The 24967-nt window shown below is 47.0% G+C and overlaps 12 protein-coding genes across 12 annotated transcripts; 8 read left to right on the top strand and 4 right to left on the bottom strand.

The window, feature by feature from the left end:
- Nucleotides 1-692: 692 nt before the first annotated feature.
- Nucleotides 693-2566, top strand: LY89DRAFT_119489 (uncharacterized protein). Its single transcript, XM_018205134.1, has 3 exons — nucleotides 693-1480; nucleotides 1546-2410; nucleotides 2475-2566. Exons 1-3 carry the CDS (start codon nucleotides 1050-1052, stop codon nucleotides 2484-2486), a joined length of 1308 nt encoding a protein of 435 aa, XP_018069034.1. The 5' UTR covers nucleotides 693-1049; the 3' UTR covers nucleotides 2487-2566.
- A 1091-nt stretch (nucleotides 2567-3657) lies between these two features.
- Nucleotides 3658-5246, top strand: LY89DRAFT_119202 (uncharacterized protein). Its single transcript, XM_018205130.1, has 2 exons — nucleotides 3658-4384; nucleotides 4438-5246. Exons 1-2 carry the CDS (start codon nucleotides 3843-3845, stop codon nucleotides 4913-4915), a joined length of 1020 nt encoding a protein of 339 aa, XP_018069033.1. The 5' UTR covers nucleotides 3658-3842; the 3' UTR covers nucleotides 4916-5246.
- Nucleotides 5097-6197, top strand: LY89DRAFT_686356 (uncharacterized protein). Its single transcript, XM_018215267.1, has 4 exons — nucleotides 5097-5228; nucleotides 5280-5732; nucleotides 5785-5846; nucleotides 5895-6197. Exons 2-4 carry the CDS (start codon nucleotides 5395-5397, stop codon nucleotides 6020-6022), a joined length of 528 nt encoding a protein of 175 aa, XP_018069032.1. The 5' UTR covers nucleotides 5097-5228; nucleotides 5280-5394; the 3' UTR covers nucleotides 6023-6197.
- A 286-nt stretch (nucleotides 6198-6483) lies between these two features.
- LY89DRAFT_686355 (uncharacterized protein) lies at nucleotides 6484-7488 on the bottom strand. The gene has a single exon (XM_018215266.1). It carries the CDS (start codon nucleotides 7380-7382, stop codon nucleotides 6678-6680), a length of 705 nt encoding a protein of 234 aa, XP_018069031.1. The 5' UTR covers nucleotides 7383-7488; the 3' UTR covers nucleotides 6484-6677.
- A 1099-nt stretch (nucleotides 7489-8587) lies between these two features.
- LY89DRAFT_588723 (HET-domain-containing protein) lies at nucleotides 8588-8941 on the top strand (the record flags this gene model as incomplete). The annotated part of the gene is made up of 1 exon (XM_018209496.1): nucleotides 8588-8941. The coding sequence occupies one exon, from the start codon at nucleotides 8588-8590 to the stop codon at nucleotides 8939-8941; it is 354 nt and encodes a 117-aa protein (XP_018069030.1).
- A 1252-nt stretch (nucleotides 8942-10193) lies between these two features.
- LY89DRAFT_686354 (calcofluor white hypersensitive protein-like protein) lies at nucleotides 10194-13750 on the bottom strand. Its single transcript, XM_018215265.1, has 8 exons — nucleotides 13506-13750; nucleotides 13288-13455; nucleotides 12908-13240; nucleotides 12732-12858; nucleotides 12595-12633; nucleotides 12458-12542; nucleotides 12366-12411; nucleotides 10194-12318 (listed from the first exon to the last, which is right to left on the bottom strand). Exons 1-8 carry the CDS (start codon nucleotides 13588-13590, stop codon nucleotides 10337-10339), a joined length of 2865 nt encoding a protein of 954 aa, XP_018069029.1. The 5' UTR covers nucleotides 13591-13750; the 3' UTR covers nucleotides 10194-10336.
- A 113-nt stretch (nucleotides 13751-13863) lies between these two features.
- LY89DRAFT_649100 (uncharacterized protein) lies at nucleotides 13864-15204 on the top strand (the record flags this gene model as incomplete). The annotated part of the gene is made up of 2 exons (XM_018212043.1): nucleotides 13864-14043; nucleotides 14098-15204. The coding sequence occupies exons 1-2, from the start codon at nucleotides 13954-13956 to the stop codon at nucleotides 15199-15201; spliced, it is 1194 nt and encodes a 397-aa protein (XP_018069028.1). The 5' UTR covers nucleotides 13864-13953.
- Nucleotides 15205-15317: 113 nt separating this feature from the next.
- LY89DRAFT_735748 (uncharacterized protein) lies at nucleotides 15318-16015 on the bottom strand (the record flags this gene model as incomplete). Its single annotated transcript, XM_018220043.1, has 3 exons — nucleotides 15318-15633; nucleotides 15763-15902; nucleotides 15968-16015. The coding sequence occupies 3 exons, from the start codon at nucleotides 16013-16015 to the stop codon at nucleotides 15318-15320; spliced, it is 504 nt and encodes a 167-aa protein (XP_018069027.1).
- On the top strand, nucleotides 16005-16570 carry LY89DRAFT_118863 (uncharacterized protein). Its single transcript, XM_018205126.1, has one exon. It carries the CDS (start codon nucleotides 16103-16105, stop codon nucleotides 16460-16462), a length of 360 nt encoding a protein of 119 aa, XP_018069026.1. The 5' UTR covers nucleotides 16005-16102; the 3' UTR covers nucleotides 16463-16570.
- Nucleotides 16571-17525: 955 nt separating this feature from the next.
- On the bottom strand, nucleotides 17526-18485 carry LY89DRAFT_119050 (uncharacterized protein). Its single transcript, XM_018205129.1, has 2 exons — nucleotides 18231-18485; nucleotides 17526-18178 (listed from the first exon to the last, which is right to left on the bottom strand). Exons 1-2 carry the CDS (start codon nucleotides 18270-18272, stop codon nucleotides 17678-17680), a joined length of 543 nt encoding a protein of 180 aa, XP_018069025.1. The 5' UTR covers nucleotides 18273-18485; the 3' UTR covers nucleotides 17526-17677.
- Nucleotides 18486-21891: 3406 nt separating this feature from the next.
- Nucleotides 21892-22425, top strand: LY89DRAFT_118910 (uncharacterized protein). The gene has a single exon (XM_018205128.1). The coding sequence runs from the start codon at nucleotides 22060-22062 to the stop codon at nucleotides 22387-22389; it is 330 nt and encodes a 109-aa protein (XP_018069024.1). The 5' UTR covers nucleotides 21892-22059; the 3' UTR covers nucleotides 22390-22425.
- Nucleotides 22426-22791: 366 nt separating this feature from the next.
- Nucleotides 22792-24638, top strand: LY89DRAFT_118874 (PAP2-domain-containing protein). The gene is made up of 2 exons (XM_018205127.1): nucleotides 22792-23369; nucleotides 23492-24638. Exons 1-2 carry the CDS (start codon nucleotides 22954-22956, stop codon nucleotides 24393-24395), a joined length of 1320 nt encoding a protein of 439 aa, XP_018069023.1. The 5' UTR covers nucleotides 22792-22953; the 3' UTR covers nucleotides 24396-24638.
- The last annotated feature ends 329 nt before the right edge of the window (nucleotides 24639-24967 follow it).

Genomic DNA, 24967 nt, shown 5'->3' with positions numbered 1-24967 from the left:
TCGGAGTTTCCCAATCCTGGGCCTCGCTTGCATGAACTCCGACAATAGTAAGTTACCTGGTTTTGAAGTCCAAAGTTGACTCTGACTTGGCTCTAGCATGGATAGCTTGAAGCCTCGTGGTCTCAGGGGTCTACTTAGAGACAATCGGAACTCCAACGGTGAGCGATATTACTTCAATACTGCCGTGCTATCTTGCTAATGCCTGCGGAAAATTAGCTTACTATACATTTTGGAGGGCCATCATATTCGGGAGCTTGACGACTTTCCTTGGGCTGGTCAGCATTGCTGTATCGGGTGCGCAGACGTGGGCTACATTTAACCCACCTCATAATTGAATACACTGACTTGGGCCTCGTCGTGTTTTCCTGTTCTCGGTGATGGAGCGCGGGAATATAAGCAATGTAGAGAGAGTCATGAGGTGCTTTGAGCTTTCTAGTCACGGTCTAGATTTCATTCAGGTGCTGACCAGGCGGAAACATAGACATATGTGGAAGCAACTTCTGGGTATTTTGACGTTGTTCACATACCACTTCCGATTTCAGATCTAATGATACGAGTTGTTTGAACACAACATATGCTATTGTACCATACAATATCTCGTTATCCGCCAGCATGGATTAAAGAGTCCTGCATACGAGGCAGAATCTCTTTCTACGGCCTCAAATCCCGCCATAACCCGATGATGAGGCACTCAAGGCAGTTTGTGAGATGCAAAAATATTGCTAACTTGCATGCAGATCACACCCGCCGCGAGTAACGTCGCATGCGCTTTCGTAGTACAGCCAACGACTTTGCACGACGGAAGTGAGGCTACTCATAGCACGAGGAGCATGCTCACCGAGCTTCACGAAAATTACTGGATGTATCTAGGCGAGAATGACATATTTTGGGAAAGTGCAAAGGGCCCGTGGTCAACTCGCCCACTGGTGCACGATGGGATATTCGTTGAGGCTCCAGTGCCTTGAGTTCTCTATAGTCTTCAGACCTACCATTTCACAGTCACTTCTGTCAACAATTTTCTCTTCGAGTGAATTATACCATTCTTCCTAATGCTATCTGAAGATACAGATGGAACAGAACTCAACGATATCGGAACGCCTGCCGTGCCGGCAGAAGTCGATCTCATGTCCAATCCGGTGGCCCTCAATGCCGAAGAGGAATTTGCTGAGCACCCCCAGTCTGGTCATTCTCCAGGAAATCTCTTGGTCGAGGGTCGTTCTGGAACAGAACCAGAAATGGCACAACAAGTCATCCAGCCTCCTATCTCAATCCCCGGATTCACTCCTGTGCAGATTCAGAAAATCATGAAGGAGGTTATCGACGTGATGATTGACAAGCTGCGAGACCTTCAATCTGACATCGTCCAGACAGACCTCGAGGCAAACAATCAAAGGCGAACCGTCAGTAGCGCTCAAACTGTGTCGCGTGATTGTTTGACCGTCAACCATCCAGGTATTGTTCAGCGGCAAATACAAGAAGAGTAATTAGACCTCTCCCTTTGCGTTGGTTCAGCTGTCTCTGGCTATAGGCTAATTCTCCAATGAGCGACTATCTAAACGGTATTCCATCTACATGGCAGTACGGAGTGTGGCGCAATATTGACGAAGACGTGATTAAAGCAATAATCAAACAATTTGCTCTTGAACTCGAGCCAACACGCGGCTACTTCGAACCTAGCAGCAAACTTCGTTCTGTACAATTTGTCACTATCGTAGAGGCTATTGGATCAATCCTTCAGACCTCTTGGCAGCATGAGTCAGAGCTTTTCGATATCAAACATCTAAGAAGTTATGATATATATATGAGAATTACTTCTCTAATCATGCAGCATCCGGATAAAGTCGCGAAAGTGGCATTAGAGGTTATCAAGGTTCTATCTCGGGATATGCCCCTAAGAACTCTCACTCACATGTGTTCTCGAAAGTCAGAGGAACTCCGTCCGATCATGTCCGGCGAACCTTCGGCAAACCTTGAAGACTTCTTCATGTTGTTCCTCAGTTTTCATATCGTGACACTCGGAATTTACAAACTGCACAAATGGCTCAGTGCTTTAGACCATTTTATCGACTTGTCCAGACAACGAGGGGCCGCATCGGACGATCCTTTCGCGTTTCTGCTGTCCACAACATACGCCGATATTGAAGAACATATATTGAAGAAACAGCGCAGATTAGAGCAACCATGGGGTGCAGATTTATCAGACGACGAAAAGATCTTCTGTAGCAGCGATCTGGACATTCACACTCTTACTTGTCTGAAAGGCTTCGAGATCGAATCGACTTTCGATGTCAGGAAGCATCTCACAATGTCCTCTAATTTTCTCAAGCGGCCGCAAGAAAGATCTTGGAAACAGATTTTGTACATATATTGGTTTCCAACAATATGGATAGATAAGGCCCACTATTTCGAGGTAGGTACAACTTATGTGTCCGATATAAATGCTACAATAGTTAACATTCACTGACGGTTCCTAGAATTTTGCCTGATGGTTTGGGTTGGTCTGAGGAGTTGGAAAACACCATGCAGCTCTTGTTTGGCTGCAGAAAATCGGCCGAATCTTCCCAGTCGAAAGCCATACGGAAAGCGTGCCTGCAGTTGTTCTTACCCAGACGGCTTAGCTGGGTCCTACACTGGCCAGAAGAAAATTCAAGTTTGATTGGCAAGCGTATCTACAAAGCTGTTGATGCCGTGCCTTATTACTGGCCTTACTTGCGCACTATCTCTGAATGGATTAGCAAATACTGTTTGCAGAGGCCACACGAACCCACCATGAAAGACTTTGTAAAAAGGTTTCCTCGCCGTGACCACGCAAGACTTGGCCTTTGCCATCATCCGAGCTGGAGGGTGCCTCCAACTCCTGCAAGACTCATCTGGGCTTACTCCGAGTTTCCCGTCTTTGGAAGAAGGCTTCGAGAACTTCGACTTCAGTATGTTCTGTCTAGTACATAGACTCCCTACCATGATCTGTTTTCAGCTAATAACCCCTCTTTTTAGCATGGATAAACAGAAGCCGCTAGGTGTCCAGGAGCTACTTCGAGACAAGAGAGACTCTCTAGGTCAGTATCAATTGCCTCATCAGTGTTGAAAATGCCTGATTATACCAGCGTATTACACTTTCTGGGGAGCTGTACTGGCAGGCTCCATCACCATATTCCTCACCATCATGGCCCTTGGTGTTTCGGCTTTGCAGGCGTGGGCATCATAAAAGCGATTCCATCTTCTCAGTAATGGAAGCAATTAAGCGATAAGAGTAATCTTATGAACATGAGGGGGACGAAATGAGAGCAAGAGCAGACGGCAGGGGTTATGGATGGTGTTCCAGACTTTTTTCTTGGCCATGAATTGTGTTAATGCCCATCGCCAATTCAGCTCGCTTCTTCTCGACTATGTTATCCCACGCAACGCTCTTTTTTAAGCTAGTACAAACCAAGAACTGTTCCATATGAGACACAATCGTTCCAAACGTCCCCGAAGTCTCTCTATGGCACGATATTGAGGCTCTCAAGACAGCACATGCTTGAAAAATTGCCTGCTCACTTGCACGCAGGTGACGAAAATCTTTTCCAAAGACGGAAATGCAAGTGTGAGTACGACATATGCAGAGCCGGGATTTCTAATAGTACTTTGCTACGGCTCTATAGCCAAAATGGCACACCGAGCTCCACGTATATCATTGGAGCTTCTTGTGTTACAGATGACATTCTTTGGGAACTTGCAGACTGGCTTGCATGCGAGTCACGTAAAGAAAGCAGGAATTCTCGTCACCCCACGACAGACCTTCTAAATTCTTGAAACCTCATTTTGTAAGATACTGAGACGCTCGACAGCAAATCGACCTCAATATGGAAGTTCATGATCCAGAGAATATTGAAATCGATCAGTATGATATCAACGCATCACTCATTCCAGCAGAAGGCGCCGTCGTGCTGAACTCATCTTGCTTGAACGTCGAAGTGGAAGAAATACAAGGAGGAGATGAGCCTGGAGATGAAGCTTCGGGAAACCTATTAAGCAGCACGGAACAGGATTCTTCCCCAGACAATCTCGATGCTTCGGACCAGACATCTGTGCAAGAGCCAACAGATCTCGAGAGGAGGCTTTCTCTTTCTGCTCAAGTTGATATTGCTACATCGCGGATACAAGAGGCCATGAACGGAGCCATAGACGCAATGATCGAAAAGCTGAGAAGTATTCGAACAGATTCCTCAAAGGATGACATTGAAGCGGAAAGTAGTGCTTCGCTTTCCATTCATACGCTGCCAGGCGTGAGTGTTGAGCCCATCAACTATGACGTGCCACAAATATTCCTTACCTGGCCGCAAGACCTGCGAAACCCTGAAGTTATCCAAGGGGAGGCGCGTCTCTGGCAAGAAGCGCTAGCAAAGTAACTGTGCTCCGTCTCCAGGGTTGAAAATACAAACTGACTATCAACTGCAGGGCCGACCTAGACCAGATCCCAGAGATGTGGACTTCAACTATTTGGAAACCTGAGACTAAGAAATCTCTCATCGCACAGATGGCTCTTGCTCTGAAACCAACAATTTCCCAAAATGAAGATTCAGATGCATTATTTGACGCAAATTCTGCAATCATCGTCCCATGCATTGGACAAATGATACAGTCCGACATCGACGAATTGCGTGAGCGGAGCATGTATCGTGATTATGCCAAGTTTGATCAATACCCTGAAATTCTGGCGAAGATATCTATCGAAGCTTTGAAGCTTATCCGGCCAACAATGACTCTCGGGACTCTTCTGCAAAGATGCGAAGAGAAGAAGGAGGATTTCAAGCCCGTATTATTTTCCACTCCCTTACTTAATCATACTGACCTCTTGGCTCTGTTGATAAGCATTCATGCGTTGATGCTGGGACATGGAGCCTTGATTACTGGTTATCTATATTTGAGCGCATAATCCATATCCCACATTCTAGAGGTTTTGGCGACCACTTCCTCTTCTTAAGTGTCACATTTGCCGAGATTGAGAGGATATCCTTCGAGTGTCTTACACTCTGTGGCCAATTTCGGCCAGAAACGGAGCTACCCGAGAGAATGACAGTCTTCTCCACCCGCAACTTTGATATCCATAGTCTTGTCACCGTTTCGGGACTAACTCCGGTATGGACTTTACATGTGAATAACCACCTCCGATTGGACTACAGTAACGTCGACGAAGTCAAGCTGATGTTATATTGGTTTGATCCTTTTCTACCTATATGTCCTTCATGGTGAGCTTGACTGTTTAAGTGGACCTGGGTAGACAACTGACAGTTGTGCAGCATGGTGTCACCCGAATTGAGGCAAGAGATAAGAAAGACGATGGTATTGTTCTTTGGGAGTAGAGGATCGTTGGTATCGTCACAAACGCAGGCTATCCGTCGGACATACTGCAAAATGCCAATACCAAGCGTAGCCCACATTGATGCCGAGTGGCCAAGAAAAGAGGCCAGTCCGACCAGCAAAGAGTATCGACCCTGGAACGTCAAGCCTGGGATAGGATGGCGACAACTTAATTGGTGGTACTGGCAAGTTCGTAAACAATTGTTTCGCGAGCGTGGGTCAACAAGTACAGACAAATTCCTGAGGACATTTCCTCGCGAAGATCGTGAATCTTTCGGGCTTTTTGGACCAAAGGTTCCCAAGGAACCTAGATTTTACGGATCGATTCTACACGAAATAGATTACTCAGAATTCCCATGCTATCGGGACAGGATTCAGACACTTCGACTTTAGTAAGTAGCAGTCCGCGTCGCGGACAGGATAAAATTTGACAGCCTCATACAGCATGGACAATGCCAAACCTAGAGGGCTTAAAGGTCTGCTCAAAGACAAGCGAGATACTGTCGGTTGGTACAAATAGCCCTGCTGTGAAATCCAATGACCAATTCACCCAGGTTACTATACTTTTTGGGGCACCCTAGGAGTTGGTGTCACTGCTATATTCCTGTCAGTCGCAAGTTTTGCGGTCTCAGTATATCAGGCATGGGCGGCTTCGAAATCGATCCCACAATCCAACGCATAAAATCGTTTCAATTCAGGAGCTGTTATCATGCTTCGAGAAGGATACGACTGAATGCCAAGATTACGAGCATGAAAAGGTTGGGCGAAAGGTTTCTTTGGGGCGTACTAAAAATGGTCAAAATTGATTGCAATCACTCCGTTTCGCTCTTTGTCAGCTCCAACATGTGTCTCCTCGGATTTGTCGAATTTCCACTCACATGCGACTTAGTCCGTCTGAAATTATTCAGTTTGTATGATAAGTCATTGAACGAGTTTGAAAACCGATTATCTTTGCTCGTACTGTACCTTAACCCTACAACTATGGTGGGATGAACATCTCAATCCAAGGACCCCAGTCCACAAGGCGTTCGATGATGGGTAACATCTGGGAGTTGCAGTACTTAAAGAGAATCAACGTACATTTGATATGTTCTATTGACTCACATCACCCCTTAGAGCAGGTCTTTCGCTTGCAAATATTGTACCCGTTTTGCACTCTTCTTAGAACCTCCTTCTTTCCGAAATTCTCACTCTTGAACTCTTGAGATATCAAAGTTCAGTTTCCTAAAAAGAAAGAAATCTCCCTGCAAACTCCCTCTCAAGCGATGAAAGTGTACCACATCGGGCTTCTTCTTCGGACATAACTTTTTGGAAGTCATGCCCATGGCTTACTTGGCTTAGAACAATCCTGGAATAAACCTCTTCGTCCTCTTGTGCCACGCCTCCCACTCCTCTCCAAAGGTATTCTTCAACATCATCTCCTCATCCAGAACCCTCTTACCAGTCCCACGAAAGATCCCAAAGATGAATACGATAGCCAGAATTCTCCAGAACAGCGTTGCGTCCACAATCCAGGCCGGCAACCAACACCCCAAAACACCGTCTGGTCTTTGGAGCAGTGCTATATTACCGAGGAAAATCATCGTACTTCCGGTGTAGGCGGGATGCTGGACGTAGTTGTAAAGACCGCTTGTAACAAGGTTCTTTGGCGCATCGAGACGGAAGGTGAAGTTCTTTCCGAGAACAGAGAACGCATAAACTCGAAGACAGGAACCGAACAAGATACTGCTGACGGCGATCACAGTGTGCGGCGTCCAGGTGAAGAGGTACCATGAGAGGTTCGATTGATTAGGACATATGGATTTCGGTGGAGCAGGATATGTCAGAGCTAGAAAGGTATGGCCAAGGCCCAAAGATACCTTGACCGAGGTTCGAATGAACAGCGCGCGGGGTGTCACATGGCGGCTTATGCTATCTTTATGCTTGGAATTGTAAGGTGTCGGGTTGGGCGGTCGGGCGCTGAGGAAAGATGTATACGTGCTCAGGAGGATATAGAGGCTGAGCGAGATTGCCTTGAGATCAGGTGACTGGGAGAAAATCATGGCTGTAGGTGGATACGAGGTGAGTGCGTATTCTGCGTACGATTTCAGGGAGAGCTACTTGTATCAGAAGAGTCGGTTGAGGGATCTAAATGAATGCAGCTCGTGGGTCGAAGTTGATATATATAAAATTTCAGGCGCGACAGTACCCGAAGGCTGGGTTTCAGTCGGCCAAATTCTACCCCAGCTTATTGAGCTCGCTCAGAATTACCTAATAACATTTTCTTCGGGAACCTCTAAGCTCCGAATGAAACCTTCTGCTATATGATTCAGAGATTTAGGAGAGTATACTGCTGATTGTTAAACTGAATCTTCCTTTTGGTCTATATGCTTCCTGGTTGTTAAGTGGTAGTTCACGTGACCGTTCCCCCTTTCATTCGCGCTCGCTGCCTCGCTTCGGTTCGCGCCTATTTTTCTTTGCAGTGCCCCCCTCTTTCTTACGCTCTGAGCCGCTTAAGAACTCAAGGCGAATAAGATACTATCAAAAGAACGCTTCGAATCTGATTGACATGTTCTACAATGGTCACCATACATTCAAGATGTGTTTCTCCTACTAATAATGGCGGCGGTATCATTTCATTGTCTACATACTTCAGTATCTCACACGAATGTACTGTGGGCTCGCAACCGGCTACGTAAACCACTCCTTTTACCAATAAACTTGACAATCCTCCTCCCTTCTTGAGATTCGCTAGCAGTTCACCCTAGATGATACCACACGAGGCCGGAGACGATCCCACTGCATCGAGCACGTTCCCAGCGAGCGACGAGAACCTTGAAATCTATTTATATTGACGACACGGAGATCAAATTCCCAAAAATGGGCCATCAAAATCACGAGTACACTTCCCTCAGCTCTGCAGATTTATAATGGCCCCGATTTTGCGGGCCGTATGCAAAGTATAAGGGGGAGGTCTGAGCGTAAAGGGGCGGCGGAGGCGCATCGCAGGTCTCCTTCTAAAGTGTGATCAGTCGAAGTCCTGCATTTGCTCAGCATGTTCGCCGAGAGAAAGACCAGATAATGAATTCCGTCTGAGCTACATTTTCACAACACTCTACTCAATACCGTGACACTCGCATCGTCATCTTCTCAGACCCCAATAATTCCATATTTACCACAATTGTCATTTTATATTGGAAGATGAATATTGAAGAAGTGAACTTGCAGGCTTGCCAATTTCCTCTTTCAGCTATTGATAGCCCAACCTATGGCTTTTTTCTGGAAACCAGGTACTCAAGAAATCCGTCTAGCATTGCTCCAACCTGGGATTTGGGACGACGAAATATCATATCATCTTACGAACTCATCGCTCGAATCCCCAATCGCATACGAATCGTTGTCTTACGTTTGGGCTCAAGAAACGGGGCATAACTCCATTAAATTGAACGGCAAGGAACACCGCATTACGAATAATCTCTTCAAAGCGTTGAAACGGCTGCGGAAAGCTCGAGAGGCTCGATGTCTCTGGATTGATGCAATTTGTATCGATCAAGATTCTATTCTCGAGAAGAATCATCAAGTTGCTCTGATGGGGGCTATCTACAGGCCCAGAGTGGTCTGAAGTTGTGGGACAATGGCACAAAAGGGTCGAAGACTTCTATCTCAACCACACGTCAAGAAATCCACACCACGGGAAATGGAAGGAGGCCTTCTTCCGGACCATGGTTTCAGACGTATCTCTAGCAATGGTAGACAGGGTCTCTATTCCTGTCGGTCATCGAGCCTCTGCAGAAGCCCTCCCACACATCGAACGTCTACTGCAAATGCTCAAATCCTAAGAGTACGTCGGCAAATACTCCTCAGATGAATCTTTGAAGTTGATTTACGATCAACTCCTACGCTCAATCATGTGTCGATCTTTCTTCATCACAGATAGTGGATATATGGGTCTTGGAAGCCCCAATGTCGCTGATGAGATTTGGGTCTTGTTTGGTGGGGATACGCCTTTTGTTCTCACTCCTCCAACCCAGGACACCAACTTTTATCAGTTGGTGGGAGACTGCTTTATACAAGGTTTGATGGATGGTGAGGGGATCATTGATACTGTGAATAGCGTACAGAGTGTTTCTTTACGCTAGGCTTTACCTCTTAATAGAGTAGACTGCAATATGCAGTTGTTATGGTCACGCAGTTGGCTCATTCTTTCTAGTCCTCTCTCTCGATTCGATGTCTCGACACGAGCCGTTGTCCACTCGCTTAAGAAGCATCAAACACTTAAGCGAGAGATTAGAGGTTCTCTCCGTCGCTTAAAAAAGTGGCCTTTTTTGGCATGCGAGAACATCAAAATCTAATGTACCGAATCAATTCTTTCTCAACACTCAATTCCATGACAAGAATTCTGTCTTCAGAGATCCTAGAGAAATACTTAATGAATGTTTCTGTATAAGAATTCTTTCGGACTTCTTAGAGTTTAGTTGATAATTCCGTGAATTAGTTGAAATTGCGACGGTGGTCACATCCGGCCACTTATTTAACCGACGGAGAGAGGTTAGACTGGCTACTGAGCCGCCTCTAAGCGAAGCTTGGCAGGGGCTCGAGATCTTGAGCAGAATAGTTAGAAGTGCTCTGTGTGCATGATCTTTTACTCGTATTGATCAAAATTTTCAATTCATCTGATTCGAAACTTGCAAATAATTTTGAACACTTGTTCTTGATTCGACTCAGAAACAGCATCAACTCCCATTGCATTTCCATTAGGCTTGCGAATCCACGTGGTCAGGATCGTTGCAAAGTAATATAGGACGAGTGATTTCCATATATTAGGGATTGGCCCGAGGCCAAAGCAACGCTCGCTAAATCAAAGCGCCACCAGTGTCCCCTTTTCGTATCATACAAACTTCATCTCATTCATCCCCAAGTTGTCATTATAGTAGGCGTAATGACATTTCTTCCCAGGATATGCTCCGGCCCCATATACAACAAAGAAAAATTGGGTATATCAAAGGTGAGGTTACACTTAGGCATAGTATCTTGGCTCATCGAAGACGTGATATCTATGGCCTCGTACACCATCACCTCTGAACATTTGCGGAAATCGCATGCCTTCTGGGACTTGATCCTCGTTGATCCTTGCATTTCGAACATCTGCGTCGCTATTCTCTTTCTCGCCAATCAAGAACTTTCCGACTTGAATCTCGGTATCTGTGATGGTTGACCTAGAGACACGAGCATATGCTGTGCGTTTCAAGCCTTTATAGAGGATATATTCACACCATCGATCCCAGTCACTAGGGTCGATATCGTGCATACCGCTGATGTCGGAAACGTAGGTATTGTAGTTGCCTTCCAATGGTTTCGTGACTAAGTACGAGAGCAAGATGGAAGGTCTAGGAGATGCGCCCATGAGTTTGGACAGATATTCTGTTTGCAGTCTCCTGTCTTCCGGGTCTTCTTCTTGGCCAGAATGGAAAACAAAGACGTCAACCATCTCACCATAAACATCGAGAGTCGCTTCAATAGCTGGTGCTAGCTCACCAACAGGTGAAGGTAACAAATGATGCGTTGAGTTCACGATAGGAAATTTCGACAACAAAGCACATCCCCACGTGTGCTTATTCGGTCCTGGTCCATAATCAACATACATGCCGAGATCTTCAGCAAGGAACTGTGTGGTGTCGCGATTGCCCATGATAATTCTTTGTAGATCTGACTCGAGAAGACCAATGACATCAATTTCGAGTTCTTTGATCACATCTCGCATGCGATATTCTGAAGACCACATGTCGTTATCCAGCGAGAAATGAATGGTCCAGATACCGGCAGTCAGAATCTTATCATCCTTATGGTAAGGAACGTAGTCGTATGTAGGGAACCTGAGGTACGCAATCGAGACTGACATCAACTGAAGGAATCCTAAGACGTAAAGATAGTAGGACCGTTGCTTGCGTGAATTCAGGTAAGCATTCACCCGTTTCTTCTGGGCCGCTGGTGTTGAGGATACGGACGTGAAGACTCCACAGCCAATGAGAAGCATCATTGTTGTCATAACCCAATCAGTGTGCTCGCGGACGAGAGGGCCGCCTGGTACGAATGCATAAGCGACGACCCAGACATGGAAGAGAACCAGGAAATTGTAGATCAAGAATCCAACACTAAAAGATTGGGCAGGACTCTTCCTGGCTGCTGAGCTTATCAATGGCACTGAAGCGGCCATGAGATAGATTGTCAAGATCAAGGCACCATAGTAACCGGTCCAATTGCTATAGAGCGTTAACATAGCAGCACCAACACATCCGGCTCCGTAGAATGTCCAGCTTCGAGCAATATCTTCGTTGAACAATCCAAGAGTCAAACCAGCACCCATAGCAGCAATTGTGTAAGCGCCATGTGGTGCAGAAATCGGACCTCTAACGGGATATCCCTCCCAGACCCACAGAATCATTGTGCTAGAGTCCGACAAGAGCGAATGGAGGCCGAAAAACAGGCCAGCCACGCCAAATCCAGCCAAGATTGAAGACCCTTCTTTGCGGCCTTGGATTGCGAGCTCGCTTCCAGCAACTGGGGCTTTGCGAGTGGAGCGCATCACAGCCAAAATCGCAAGAATCAATCCTACACCATTCCATCCTCCATTGGCAGCGTGTGATATTGGCCAGATAGGGTTACTTGTCTGCCAAGCGAATTTGACAACACTGGATGCGATCAGTCCGGTAGTCCATGCCGAAATCTTTGATTCGAGACGACCTGGCTGGCCGGCTTCCGAGTACCAAGTCGCAGCCCATGATAGACACGACATCCATACTGCGAATCCTACAGTGAAAAGACGATTGGCTGGACCAGTGACTTGGTACGCAAGCAGACCTGCAAGTGACAGGAAATGGCAGACGCGTAGATTCTTGATAACCAACGATCTTAAGGGTGGGATACCGAGTAAAAAGGGCGAGACCGTTGACATAACCATCACTTCGTAGCCGGAGATGCCCATGTGCCAAAGTGGAAAGTCTGGAAGAGTAAGTGGGGGCACGGGAGGGTTTACAGGATTTGCTTACACCACACAAGGACTCCTAAGGACGTCAAAATGGACCAGAAGACAAACTAAGATGGTTAGATCATATCACAATAAGGAGGATAAGGGACGTACTCCATTGTAAACATCAGCTGCGGCGTCAATTGCCTCAGGCCATGAGAATTTTTGCCCAAAGACCTGGCCCGCTTGCTTTTCTTTTCTGGAAAAAAGCATTAGCGAGAGACCCAATTAGGAGAACTGTTTTCACATACTCTTTCTCAAGGACTGCGTCGGATACCATCTTTTTCTGTCTACACCAGGTAACATTCAGAATAGTTCAGAATAATGTGGATATATTGTCGTTGAAATATATATCTGCAAAAACTACTTCGGAAGCCAGTGGACATACCCCTTACTCGATCCTTTTACATCCTTGACTACCAATTCGAAAGTTTCGAAATCAAGAGCAGTAACAGCATCAAAAGCAACATCAAACAAGATCAATGCCCATTCAAAGAAAGCGTAAGTGGTATAAGCTAAGAGGATGTTAGCTCAGTCTTTTCGCATGCTCTTTATTGACCTTACCTCCTGGAACCTTGTGGACTTTGTGCTGGATAAAGAAATAGATAAGCGGGACAAGGGTTCCAAAGAAGGCCGAGGCTAAGTATTTTCGAAATTTGACAGCTTTAGCATTGTTCGGGCTCAACGCTAGGCATCCCAATGTCCACGGTAATGTAGCCACCAAATATGATATCATAAAGATGTCGTGCCAATCGTGGTCATCCGTCGAGGTAACATATGTCCATCCGCCGCAGGTAAGTGTTCGGAATATACCCATAAAGAATACAAACTTGGGGAGAGTCGTGTTCGGCCGTGCCGTGAGGAGGTACCATAGTGTAACGAGAGCAAACCTGGGACCTAGAGAACATCAGTAGTGGCCCTGCTATCGGTGATGTCTGCGCTACCTGATGTGATTGCAATAAAGATCATAAAGAATGAGCGTTCAGGGTATCGATCGCCAATCGTTGCCGAAACAGAGGGGAACCACTCTTCGGGGTATCCATAATATTCGTTTTCGACAATCTTGTGATAATGCAGAGAAACACCAACGATGAGGGCACTGAGGAAAGCAGCTAGAGTGAATGTCAGCTCATGAAACTCGAGCAATTGAAGTCTCACGCACCGTACGCGATAGCTGTATGCGCCCAGGACACCCATTTACCAGAGAAAGCGAGCACAACGTCGCCGTCCTTGAATTTGGGTGCCATTGTGATCAGGGAACGATTTCACATCCAAAGGAGGGTCATCCGAGCATCCGGAGAAGAAGATTCAACTGAAGGGAGAGAAAAACACAGATTGAACGTGGTCTGTTTCGTTGATTACACAACACGCGAAATGACGAGGTCGCTTTTCCCCATAGAAAGCTCTTACCCCCGAGTCAACAATCCTAGAAGCTCTTCATCTATTTCGGGAAAGGGCGTGTTGTCGGATCCGGATAATCTTTGCTTCCGTTCCCCACTAAGAGAAGAACGATTGTCGACCTTTCACCGCCTTGGCAGAACTTTTTTATCCTCGAAATATTCCAGAGCTTTGTTCGTACAGAATACAACCTGCAATTCGCTACTTTCACAATGTCAGGCGCAAGTGACAAAGCGCGATTCTACCTAGAACAAGCTGTTCCCCAATTACAGGAATTCAAGGAGTTGAAGATATTTGACGAGGTGTGCACAGCTGCTCGAAGGCTGACAAGTAACATCGCTAATATTTCAATCTAGGACGAAATTCGAACCTTGGTGAAGAAGAGGTCAGACTTCGAGCACAAGGTCCTTGCAAGAGGCTCACAAGCTGTGGATTTTGCAAAATATGCTGCCTGGGAAATTGGTCTAGAGGCCCTACGAGCAAAGCGATGCAAGCGGTTACGAATAAAAGGCAGCACAACACACACTGGGCAGGCCAGAATTTTCAGTATATTTGACCGAGGCACGAAGAAGCATCCAGGAGATATCGCATTATGGATGTCATATCTCGAATACGCTAGGACTGCAAAGGCGAACAAGAAGTTCAAGACAATACTCACGGCTGCGATAAGACTACATCCAACCAAGTCAGAATTATGGCTGTATGCTGCGAGATGGACGTTGGAGGCCGAAGCAGATATGAACGGCGCTAGGAGTTATATGCAGAGAGGCACAAGATTCTGCACCACTAGCAAGGACTTATGGATCGAGTATGCCAAACTTGAAATGATCTACTTGGCCAAGATTGCTATGCGGAGGAAGATCCTAGGTCTGGACGTCGATGACACGCAAGAGGATGCAATGGAGATCGACGAGACGACTGATGGCTTTACGAACTCTGAAGACGTGATTGCCATCCCAGACTTCAAATCCAATTCAATGCGTCCAAACCTGGTTGAGAGAGTGGAGGTGGATGGAGAAGCAACCAAGGATCCTTTGACGAGCCCAGCACTGAATGGTGCTATCCCATTGGCCATTTTCGATGCTGCTCGGAAACAACCATTCTTCTGTGCTTCGGCTGCAGAGACCTTCTTCGACATGTTCGCTGTATTCTCCCAAGTCCGCTGTCTGACGAAGATTCTCCAGCATGTTCTTGACGCTATGGTGGAACTACACCCAATTGATCCCTCTACTTGCAGCTGTTATACCAGGCAACCAATCGTTGGGATCAGTCCACTATCTGCTGAATTTCCTATGGCTTTGGGAACTTCTCTGTCTCGACTAAGAGAATCTATGGGCAAGACCAGGAATAAGGCCGAGCTTGCGAAGAAGACGATAGCATGGACGGAGCCAATATTAGCGTTGGAGGACCTCGATCCAGGCATTAAGACCGTATTAGAGCATATGAGGAAACTTCAATAGATGCATCATTTGGCTCCATCGCCTTGTTTTTTTGTATGCATTGGTGAATCGTCTCTTGACTAGTGCACGTTTCTCAGGGCAAGTTTTCATGTTATCATACAATCTCCTCTTTCAAATTACAACCCCTCAACACCCGTTTTCCCAGCCTTCGCCAGTACCTTCTCCCTCTTCTCAGCCTTCTTCCTAACCCTTTCCTCGTGTCTCTTCACCCGCCGTTCAAACTTCTCCTTCTTCCGATTCGCCTTCTTCACCTTTCTGTCACTAACCCATTTCTTCCACCTAACCTTGCTACTGGAAACCAACTTCTGAAACATTTCGAAAACCTTGGCGAAACCGAAAAGTAGACCTGCGAAGATCCACCCAAGTGCAAGGAGACCGAAGGGCACGATCAGGATCACGTACGTCCAGTCCCATCCGCCGAGCGCGTCCACGCTATAGCAAATCAGTATTTGATGTTTTTCTTGGCAACAAGAATCGAAGGATAGGAATCAGTCCTTTGAAACCAAATACAGCAAAATTGATAATTGCTGAGGATGAAGAACAAAGGTGTTTGTTGCTTACAGTTCGGAATCAGTTACGCCACAGGCAGCGGTTGCTGAGCTGCTAGATGCAGCCGTACAAGCCGACGACGTCGAACTGGACGGAGTCAAAGACGGTAATGAAGTGGTAGTCAAAGGAATTGACGAAGTGAAGCTCGTGATCTAATATACCATTAGCAAGATGCTACCACTATCTCGAAAAAAAGAAATTCAGATTTCCAACCCACCAAAGTCGTAGGAAAACTAGAATTCTGCCCAAGCGACAACGAAGCCATACCCCCTACAATCACCCAGTACCCTTCGATACTTAAACATGGGACGAGGCCGCGAAGTGTTTAAGTACCTCTCATGCAAGGCTCCCCATGTCTCACCTACACAGCCTTGCCTTCCCGCTAGCATGGCAGACTAGAAAACCCGAGGTCTTCTCAAGCAAGCCACACGATCCCTCACAAAAATGCCCTCGTGCCATTTCAGCTCAAGAAAGAACCCCTCAAAGAATCGCCTCGGCGCCTGCAATTCCCGCTGCGCTTCTTCGCTGTTCCAATTCAAACTGTTCCCTCTCTACTTTCTCGGTCCTCTTTTTTTCTCTCCAGTCTCTCCAATCGGTCCTTTTCTTACTTATTCCAGATCTAGTTGATTTATACAACCGTTCAACACCGTCGATTATGGCTTTCAGAGGGAAGATATTGCTTTCAGGATATAACATAGACCTTTCCATATGATCTGAACAACGTAGATGAAAATTGCGAGTAGAGTCAAGAGAGCATAATAGACGACGAGAACCCCAACGCCGCCAGCTATGATGGTCGGGACGATCCATTCTAGACAGGTAAAACAAGCGTCATCCGAAGCCGTGGTTGGGGAAGAAGCGGATGAGGAGGTTGTGTTGCTGGGAGAGAAAGATGCTGAGTTATGGAAATAGCGTGAGCGATGAACGATGAGATCTAGAGAATCGATCAGTGTCTATTTCGACTTCATTAATTCGGATAAGGGTATTTTGCTAGAAAGACAGGTATTTCTTACAAATGTACTCGGCAAAGTCGTAACCGAAGCTACAAGCAACCGTGAAGCCGTCATTTCATCCCACTTACTTCGTCTCATCAACAACAAAACTCTCTCTCATCTCTCAAAACCCGAATCCAAATAAACCTGAACAAAGAATCCAACGAACACAAAAAAAACCCTACCCCTCGGTCACGAAATCCCACCAAGGCTCTCTCCCTACGCCAAGGCATATTTCCCGCCAGCGAATCAAGCCACACGGGACTTTCTACCCATGATAGGCGTAAAACAAGCATTTACAATGCCTCCACCCATGATTCACTTCCTCTCCAATTCCGGCGTCCTAGCCCTCTCCGCCCTTTTGGATTTCCAGTGACAGAATCTCTTCGTTTCTTCAGAAAGGAGCAAGGAAGGATATGTAATCAGCCACCATATATAGCGGAGCATGGAACTGAGACCCCATGTTAGGAGGAAGATAACGGTGCCGAGCAGGAGGAGGATGGTATCGGGACAGTTCAGGCCCATGTTTGGATTGGAGATTGGTGAGGTTGAGAGCGGGGAAAAAATGGAGTAAGTGGAAAATTAAGATGTGACGCACAAGGAAACTTACGGAAGTACTTGGAGTGGGCATTGTTCACCGAGACCAATACAGTTCACGCACCAACAATAAGTGAATGAGAGAGAGAGAGGAAGATGATATGTTCGTAGATGCAGTGACGCTCATGCAAGCCACTTAGCCGGGAACCACTTATTCATCAGATATAGTGATAGGCTTTCCAAAGAGGGGTGACCCTGCATATTCTATTTCCGGGCACTTCACGAAATGCTGCCGTGATATCCAGTCCGGAAAAGTAAAACTGATATACAAATTAAAACCAACAAACAGACAAAAACATCGCATCCAAATCATCAACAAAGAAAAGAAACCCCCAACCTCAAGGAAGCGGAATAGCCTCCAAAGCAATAGTCCCCCTCATTTCCACCAACCTCTTCTCCCTCCTCTCCTGCACCCTCTTCACCCTCCCCTCATTCCACTCCCTCGTCTGCCCCACCTTCCTATTAACCCCCTTCTTCACGCTCCCAACACCCCTACCCACCCCATTCCCCACACCCTTCGCTCCTCTGCCCAACAACTTCAAGAACTTCAACGCCAGAATCACGATACCGGCGAAGAAGAACACCAAGCCGTATAGAACCCCAGCGCCGACGATCAGTAAAGCGACGTCGAGCGGCCAGAGCTCGAAGATCCAAGTGGGGAAGGAGTTTCCGCCGCCGGAAGAGGGGACGAGGCAGATGAGCGAGGTGGTATTGAGGGATGTGGTGGTGTTGTAGGAGAGGGTTGTGTTGCAGGTACTGTTGTAGAAGAGGGTTGTAGTTGCGGTTGGGTAGAGGGAAGAGGTTGTGTTTGAGGCGGCGAGGGAGAGGGTAGTTGAAAGCTGATGAGGAGTTAGTAAAAGTTCGAGTTAAATGGTTTGGAGGAGGATATACCAATGTTGTAGGTAAGGCTGAGAGCGAAGTCGTTGTCGCCATACTGTTTTCCGCTGTTGTGAAGAGCTTAGACTGAGGTTCAATCACTGTACAGATACCAACGGTACCTGAAGACCTGCAGAAAGCAGGAACAAGAATCTCAATCCGTGGAACTGGATCTGATCTGGAGAATACACTTACAAATAGAAGAAAGACTTCGACCTACATCAATCATCCCAACCTACTCTAATATCAGGTAAGGCAGAGCACCTCGGTGAAAGCAGAGGTGAGGTATTGACCAGGATCCGAGTCCCCGAAGGCTTGCAGAAACACCTGATTGGCACCACGTTCTCGAAACGGAACTCGCGAGGCTGTGATCAAGACCTTTTACCACGACTATTGGCCAGCATAATTCCAAGCTCTGCCGTGGTTGCATGATGTACTGCGGGGTGCCCTTACGCCCTCAGTGAAACGATTTGTGATCTCACTTTAACTGGTAGAGTCTGGGCGAACGGCATTGGAGGGCCTCATCCCCACTTTGTTCCGTGCTAGAAGGCGTATTGATCGATAACTGGGCGGTGGCTGAGGTACTTTGAACTCACCGATGCAAGGCTGAGTGCGGGACATGGCAGTCAGGTGGTGATGCTGGCACGTGATGCGGCCAGGCAGACAGATTCTCAGTACTTTTGTTCGAGGGACAATTGTAGTAGGATTTTCTAGTGGGTTAAGTAGCTGAAGGGTATGCAGATTATTTTGCTGAGCACATTGTTCTAGGGAATTTGACGGCATTAAAGTTGTCCAATCGAGGAGCACTGCTCCGACTTTCAGCTTACTGAGGGAGACTGACAAGCTTAAAAACTTATGCTTGATACATAAATCTCAACGTCATTGAGAAGCCTAAGGAGCAAGACACATTTGTTGCACATCGTACTTGAGGTAGACTGAACAACGTTCAGTCGAGTGATTTGCCCTGAGAGATTGAGGACTAGGACTAAGGCACCAGCTCAAAATCGCCCTGCTCGACTGTTCCGCGGGCAAATTTTCTGTCTGCCTAGGAGTGGACCGTAAAGGCCATGCCCTCCGAGTCTCTCTTCCTCATAAGGAAATAGATTCAACATCGCAAATAGGACATTCACGGCCTGCGAAGTGTAACAAATATTGAAGTGAATGTTTGAATGTAAAAGGAACTTCGTTAGGACTAGCACTGATATCGAACACGAACAGCCTTCTCTCACCTCGAGATGAAAGTACTAGTCTTTCAAAAAAGTCGCTCACCGGCATCCGAACTTTGTGGTTCAGATGGGAGACCAAATACTAACATGAATGTCCCACGAAACTTGGGGACTTCTGCAATAGTTGAAACTAGTCCGAACATTAAAGAGAACAGAACATTCAAATTCGCACGGGACCCTGACAATGGTCAGATCATTCAGGCTCAACCCTATAAATAACAAGTCCTGGCTCGAAGCTGATCAATCGAATGAGTTCAACTTGGAATCATTCATGCTGCACTTCTGAATAGTTCGTGCAATAGAAACATACGCCTCCTAGCATTCGGAAGTCGGGACTCCAACATCAGATGAAAAGGAAACAAACGCACAGAACAACAGGACGAACGACGGCACCACACATGTTTCAACCCCGAATTTCCGATGCACTTGCAAAAACCCTCAATGTTTCTCCATATTGCTCTTCCGTATCCTGTTTTCAGATTAGAGTCCCCATCCACAAAGCTGAAAACCCACAAGCGAAAGCTGAACCGAGATCTCATCACCCCTTTCGCGTATCCGTACTTCGGGCTCGCCAAACATTATTATCCTCCCCGACATTTCGGCGATCGCTCCAAATTACTGTAGAATCTTTACAGTAATCATTCACAAACAATCCCCTGTTTGTCCAGAATGGTTGGTTCCCAACATTCACATTCAGCATTCAGCTCAGACCGCCTTCGCATCCGAGTTCACTTGTCCAGCGGCTCGACTCGCGAGTTCCCCCTGTCCATCCAACCAAATCTTAAAAATTCGAAAAACCTTCATCTCGCACCTTGCACGGATCGCGAAACGTGCTCCTCCTCGAATCACGAAAAGGGGGTGGGGCCAGCTTCAGCTCGGTGAGTTTCCTCCGCGGCTCGGATCGGTGCTCATTGGGCGAGAGGTGGGATGCACAAATGGGAAAACTGGGATTCGAACAAGCAGAAATGCCGAAGCGGGATGCATAAAAGAGAGTTATGCATGCATGCACTCGTGCGAACAGACCACTCCACTGATTGTTTCTCAGCCCACCAAGGGATTGGGATTGGAGTCCAGAGCAAATCCAATGAAGATCCTCGGTCCCTGAAAATCTCTTTCCGCTCATCTTGCAGGCAAAATTTTTGCGGTCGGGTGGAGATGACAATCTTGATTTCGATGGAGACTTTTTGGTACTTAAATTTGGGTTGGAGAGAGAGCAAGGACCGATGAACGAACGGTTGAATTACTTAAGCTTGGAAAATTGGGGCAGTTGCTCGTGTGATAATGTCTTGTGTGTTATCGCTGGATAGGCAAAGAATCATGTGGTGCCGTGCAGCAAGATGCAAATGAATGATAAGATGGTGCTAAGATAACCAGGATCCGATGCATGCCAGACATCTGACAGGTCATGATTCTTCGAGTGTGATGCAAACACATGCAGCAAGTCAAGTCGAGTCGTGTAGCCACGGCGATCTCTGGCTGGAATCTTGACGAGATGGCTTTCTTAGTGTAAACCTTTGATTTGTTTTCTCCGGAGAGTTTTGCAAGACAAGACGGTGTAATCTGCTTGCTGACATCAGAGGCTCTGGTAAGCAGTTTAGGACGAGTCCGTCGTTTTGATGAATGCTGGAAACGCTGTGCCGGAAGCGAGCCTACTGGGAAGATGCTTGTCGCTGTCATTCTAACCCTGGTACTATGCATCTCGACGAATGAAACCTCGTCTTGGCTCGGCACTCTATTTCTGTTGTCTAGTAAGCATAAAATACCCGTAGAATATACCGTAAATCATCAATTAGCTGAAGTAGTCCAATATCAAGTCGCAAGTCCATCTTCAAGACAGAAACAAAAGTCGTGATTAGACGAAATGCTCCTGAAACTCGAGATGCAATGAACGATGCCAGACAGCTTGCGTGTGCGTCTTGGATGGCTTCCCGAAATGTTTCAAACACAAGGAACCACCGCGATGCCTCAGCCTCGCACCAAATCCCACGATCAACACACAGCCTGAATGGAATCCGCTTCATATCAACTCAGCCCTCTGAAATCTTGGTTCCTGAGTTCCCTGGGGCTGTATCACAATATGTACTCCAGTGATCTGAGCGGAGATCAGGGTCTTTCGTCCCATCATTGCTCAAATCTGGCGCATCCTCATATCTTGTACACGAAACGGTGGCTGAGAGTGATCGAGGAAGAGACAGCCAACCGCCTGGAAGGACACATACGCGGCCTTGCAGGAGCCAACCGTGTGGCTTCACAAAAAGCAAAGAGGCGTAGAGAACGTTGAGGAAATGACGACGCCGATTCGAGAGTCAAACACTTCGCCATTTGAAAGTGTCGCAGGTTTTGGAAATCCTCCGCATTCTTGACACTTTTGATGCATTTCGCAACTCTGATCCTTGAGGCAACAAGTAGACGCTCGAGCTCCCCCGGATGGTATTAGGCTGCGGTATTCTGGTTCTTACTGTATTTATTTTCAGTTGGGTGTCCTTATGTCAGAAACCCCACGATGAAGCTTTGGAGCTGACCAGTTAAATATGCCGTTTGGTGATGCGGAAGACTCAGAGCTGCAAATGGTCAGGATACAGTAATGGTTGCCGCTGCTCTCGCTGACAGGGCATTGCATGCGGCCAGCACATGATATTCAAGATGCAAAAAGAGTCGCAAATCATCTCATGCCATGGCATGGGCGTGGAGTCGAGTTGTGTTGTGTTGGAAGCACAATGGAGCAATCAGTCGATGCACGTCTGAGGTGGCTGGGGTTGGGAAGATACCTGGGAGGGAATCATCACACGATCATGATTCTTTTCCTACTGCCGTTCCATGCTATACCTACTCATTATTCAGCTGTATCCGTTGACTCCATTCTGAAAGCATCGATCCCCAGCGTAAATCTTATGTCAAACTCTGGTACAGAGCGCATCCCAGATTCCCAGCGCCCAAAAATAAAATAAGCGCATGCCCTTCCCGGTCTACGCAGTTCACTTAAAGTCCGTCTTCTGCGCCGTATCCCCTCGGCGCCCGACTCACTGCCCTGTGCTCGTGCTTGCGCCCGTTCTCTCGTCTCGTTCACGGTATATTTTGGATTTGTCGCACTCTAACTTCGCTTGCTTGCGCCAATGCCTGTCGTGGCTTGGAAGTGCCTGCCAAATTACATGTCGGTGTTCAAGATCCGCTAGCCCTAAACCAGTCATAGTCAGCCCCTAGCTTATTCACGCTAGAGAGGCGCTCAATCAGCATCGTCGAGGTCCCAGAAAGAACCGAGCATCCGCTTCTCACATCACTTTCACCACTTCACGCTTTCCCCTCGACATCTCTCCAATTCCTCTCTTATCCGTTCACCGACGACGACAGTATCGACTTCATGTGCAGCCCATAGCATATTCGTCAACTCCTAATCTGTATCCATCCTCCTTCGTCGCCTCCGCGCATATCCGCAGAGTGCCTATTCGCCGCTGAAACGCATCATCAACTTCCACAACTCGTGCGAAAGACGAACCCCGATTCAACAGCCAACCATGCCGGAATCAAAGTATTTCGCGTCGAGTTCGCCGACCTTCACCAAAGCGAAGATACCTTTCTCCTGGCCGTCGATACCAAATCCCATTCCTAGGAAGTTCCGTCGTCGGTTGCGGTCGAAGTTTCGAAGTGCTCAGTCGCCTGCCTCATCGATAGCGAGAATCGAAACCTCCTTCAACCCCGCAGATAGCATTCGTGCTCTCAGAACACACAGATGGTCATATTACGATGGGCAATACTTGATCCTGATCATTCTGACAATTTTTTCCATGTCGATCAGTCAAGCTCCGGGGCCATTGGTTAAAACAGGCGCCGCGTCATTATTGATGTTGGCCCTGCTGATGCCAATAACGAGACAATTCTTCTTGCCCGTCCTCCCAATTTTCACTTGGCTGGTATTCTTTTTCAACGCTCGGTATGTTTTGAATTCCTCAGACTTTCAATTTGGTGGATTTTGCGGCGTAGAAGCTGTGATCGGCAGTAGCGAAATTGCAGACTAAAAATCTCAACAAGATCATAAGACTAACATTGCAATAGCTTCATACCTGCCGAATACCGACCGCATATTTGGGTAAAAGTTTTGCCCGCGCTGGAAAACATCTTCTACGGTGCGAATTTGAGCAATATTCTATCAGCACACCAACATGTGGTTCTGGATGTGCTCGCATGGGTGCCTTACGGACTTTTGCATTTCGGAGGACCTTTTTTCTGGGCTGCGCTGATGTTCTTCTTTGGACCTCCTGGAACTCTCCCAGTATTTGCCCGCACTTTCGGATACTTGAATATCACCGGTGTGGCAATTCAACTTCTTTTCCCATGTTCGCCACCATGGTATGAGAATATGTACGGACTAGCCCCTGCAAACTACTCGATGGAAGGGTCACCAGCAGGATTGGCTCGCATCGATATGCTATTGGGCTTCGATATGTACACCACGAACTTCACCGCATCTCCCCTCGTGTTTGGAGCTTTCCCATCCTTGCATTCTGGAAATGCTGTTTTGGAAGCTCTTTTCATGAGCCATTGCTTCCCGAAACTCCGACCTTTGGTGATTGCCTACGCAATGTGGATGTGGTGGGCGACAATGTATCTCTCTCATCATTATGCCGTGGATCTTGTTGCAGGCGGATTCTTGGCAGCAATTGCATTCTACATTGCAAAGACCAATTTCTTGCCCAGAATCCAGCCAGGAAAGTTTTGGCGCTGGGATTACGATTATGTTGAGAAGGGAGATTCGCCGATTGGAGAGTACGAGTACGGGTTGACTGTTCTTGGTCATGATGATTTCCGAAATGACAGCAGCGATGAGTGGACTGTCGGATCTTCATCCTCGATTTCATCTGGCTCAAGAAGTCCAGTTGACGAGAGTCAATCTTGGGAGGGAGAGACTCTCGCTTCACAGACATCAGATTCCGAACTTCAGGAAATCATTGTTCGGTGATCCTCAAGAACCTCAGAACCTAGCTTTCTAATCGACACGTCCTCCGTCGATTTGTCCATCTCATGATTTCACGGCATCATGTTTACGGCGTTTAGCATATGAGCGACTTCGTACCGCTTTTAATCCCTCTTCAAACCAAACTTTTTACAAACTTTGGGAACCTCTCGACACAACTCCGCCCTGTATATAATCCTCAACTCCCCTACCCTGTTCGAGAGCTTTTTCCTGGAATCTTGGAGAACCGGTTCACACTACGGAAATATAATTAATGATAATTGTTGCCCGACCAAATCCATACACTACACGGTCACGGCTCCTTTCGCTTCGCTTCACTTCACAAACTTCTCGGCTTACGATTCTTCATCCTCTGCACTTAAGGAGTGGGAGGCCCTTATTCGCAATTATGCATTCTTCGCTTTGTTCTTCTTAAAAATACCACGATCGCTAGAGTTACCGCCACCGCTTCTCCTGGGGAATTAGAAGAGATGTTCTGGTGTGCTGGGCTCAATTTTTTGTGTATGCTTAGCTTTATGGTCTTTTGGGCGGACTGGGTGGGTTTGGCTCGAGACCTA

Source organism: Mollisia scopiformis (assembly GCF_001500285.1).
Source record: "Mollisia scopiformis unplaced genomic scaffold LY89scaffold_16, whole genome shotgun sequence".
NCBI classification, from domain to species: Eukaryota; Fungi; Ascomycota; class Leotiomycetes; order Helotiales; family Mollisiaceae; genus Mollisia; species Mollisia scopiformis.
This window is presented reverse-complemented; position numbering and strand designations above follow the sequence as displayed.

Excerpts from the sequence above, each read along its gene's own strand:
- LY89DRAFT_119489 (XM_018205134.1), top strand. The coding sequence starts at position 1,050 with ATGCTATCTGAAGATACAGATGGAACAGAACTCAACGATATCGGAACG. Across the intron at positions 1,481-1,545 it reads CAGCGGCAAATACAAGAAGA|CGACTATCTAAACGGTATTC; the intron begins GTAATTAGACCT and ends TTCTCCAATGAG.
- LY89DRAFT_119202 (XM_018205130.1), top strand. The coding sequence starts at position 3,843 with ATGGAAGTTCATGATCCAGAGAATATTGAAATCGATCAGTATGATATC. Across the intron at positions 4,385-4,437 it reads TGGCAAGAAGCGCTAGCAAA|GGCCGACCTAGACCAGATCC; the intron begins GTAACTGTGCTC and ends TATCAACTGCAG.
- LY89DRAFT_686356 (XM_018215267.1), top strand. The coding sequence starts at position 5,395 with ATGCCAATACCAAGCGTAGCCCACATTGATGCCGAGTGGCCAAGAAAA. Across the intron at positions 5,733-5,784 it reads ATTCAGACACTTCGACTTTA|CATGGACAATGCCAAACCTA; the intron begins GTAAGTAGCAGT and ends AGCCTCATACAG. Across the intron at positions 5,847-5,894 it reads AGACAAGCGAGATACTGTCG|GTTACTATACTTTTTGGGGC; the intron begins GTTGGTACAAAT and ends CAATTCACCCAG.
- LY89DRAFT_686355 (XM_018215266.1), bottom strand. The coding sequence starts at position 7,382 with ATGATTTTCTCCCAGTCACCTGATCTCAAGGCAATCTCGCTCAGCCTC.
- LY89DRAFT_686354 (XM_018215265.1), bottom strand. The coding sequence starts at position 13,590 with ATGGCACCCAAATTCAAGGACGGCGACGTTGTGCTCGCTTTCTCTGGT. Across the intron at positions 13,241-13,287 it reads CTTTATTGCAATCACATCAG|GTCCCAGGTTTGCTCTCGTT; the intron begins GTAGCGCAGACA and ends GATGTTCTCTAG. Across the intron at positions 12,319-12,365 it reads CTTAGGAGTCCTTGTGTGGT|ACTTTCCACTTTGGCACATG; the intron begins GTAAGCAAATCC and ends TTACTCTTCCAG.
- LY89DRAFT_118863 (XM_018205126.1), top strand. The coding sequence starts at position 16,103 with ATGTCTCACCTACACAGCCTTGCCTTCCCGCTAGCATGGCAGACTAGA.
- LY89DRAFT_119050 (XM_018205129.1), bottom strand. The coding sequence starts at position 18,272 with ATGGCGACAACGACTTCGCTCTCAGCCTTACCTACAACATTG. Across the intron at positions 18,179-18,230 it reads CAGCCTTACCTACAACATTG|CTTTCAACTACCCTCTCCCT; the intron begins GTATATCCTCCT and ends ACTCCTCATCAG.
- LY89DRAFT_118910 (XM_018205128.1), top strand. The coding sequence starts at position 22,060 with ATGCGGCCAGCACATGATATTCAAGATGCAAAAAGAGTCGCAAATCAT.
- LY89DRAFT_118874 (XM_018205127.1), top strand. The coding sequence starts at position 22,954 with ATGCCGGAATCAAAGTATTTCGCGTCGAGTTCGCCGACCTTCACCAAA. Across the intron at positions 23,370-23,491 it reads GTATTCTTTTTCAACGCTCG|CTTCATACCTGCCGAATACC; the intron begins GTATGTTTTGAA and ends ACATTGCAATAG.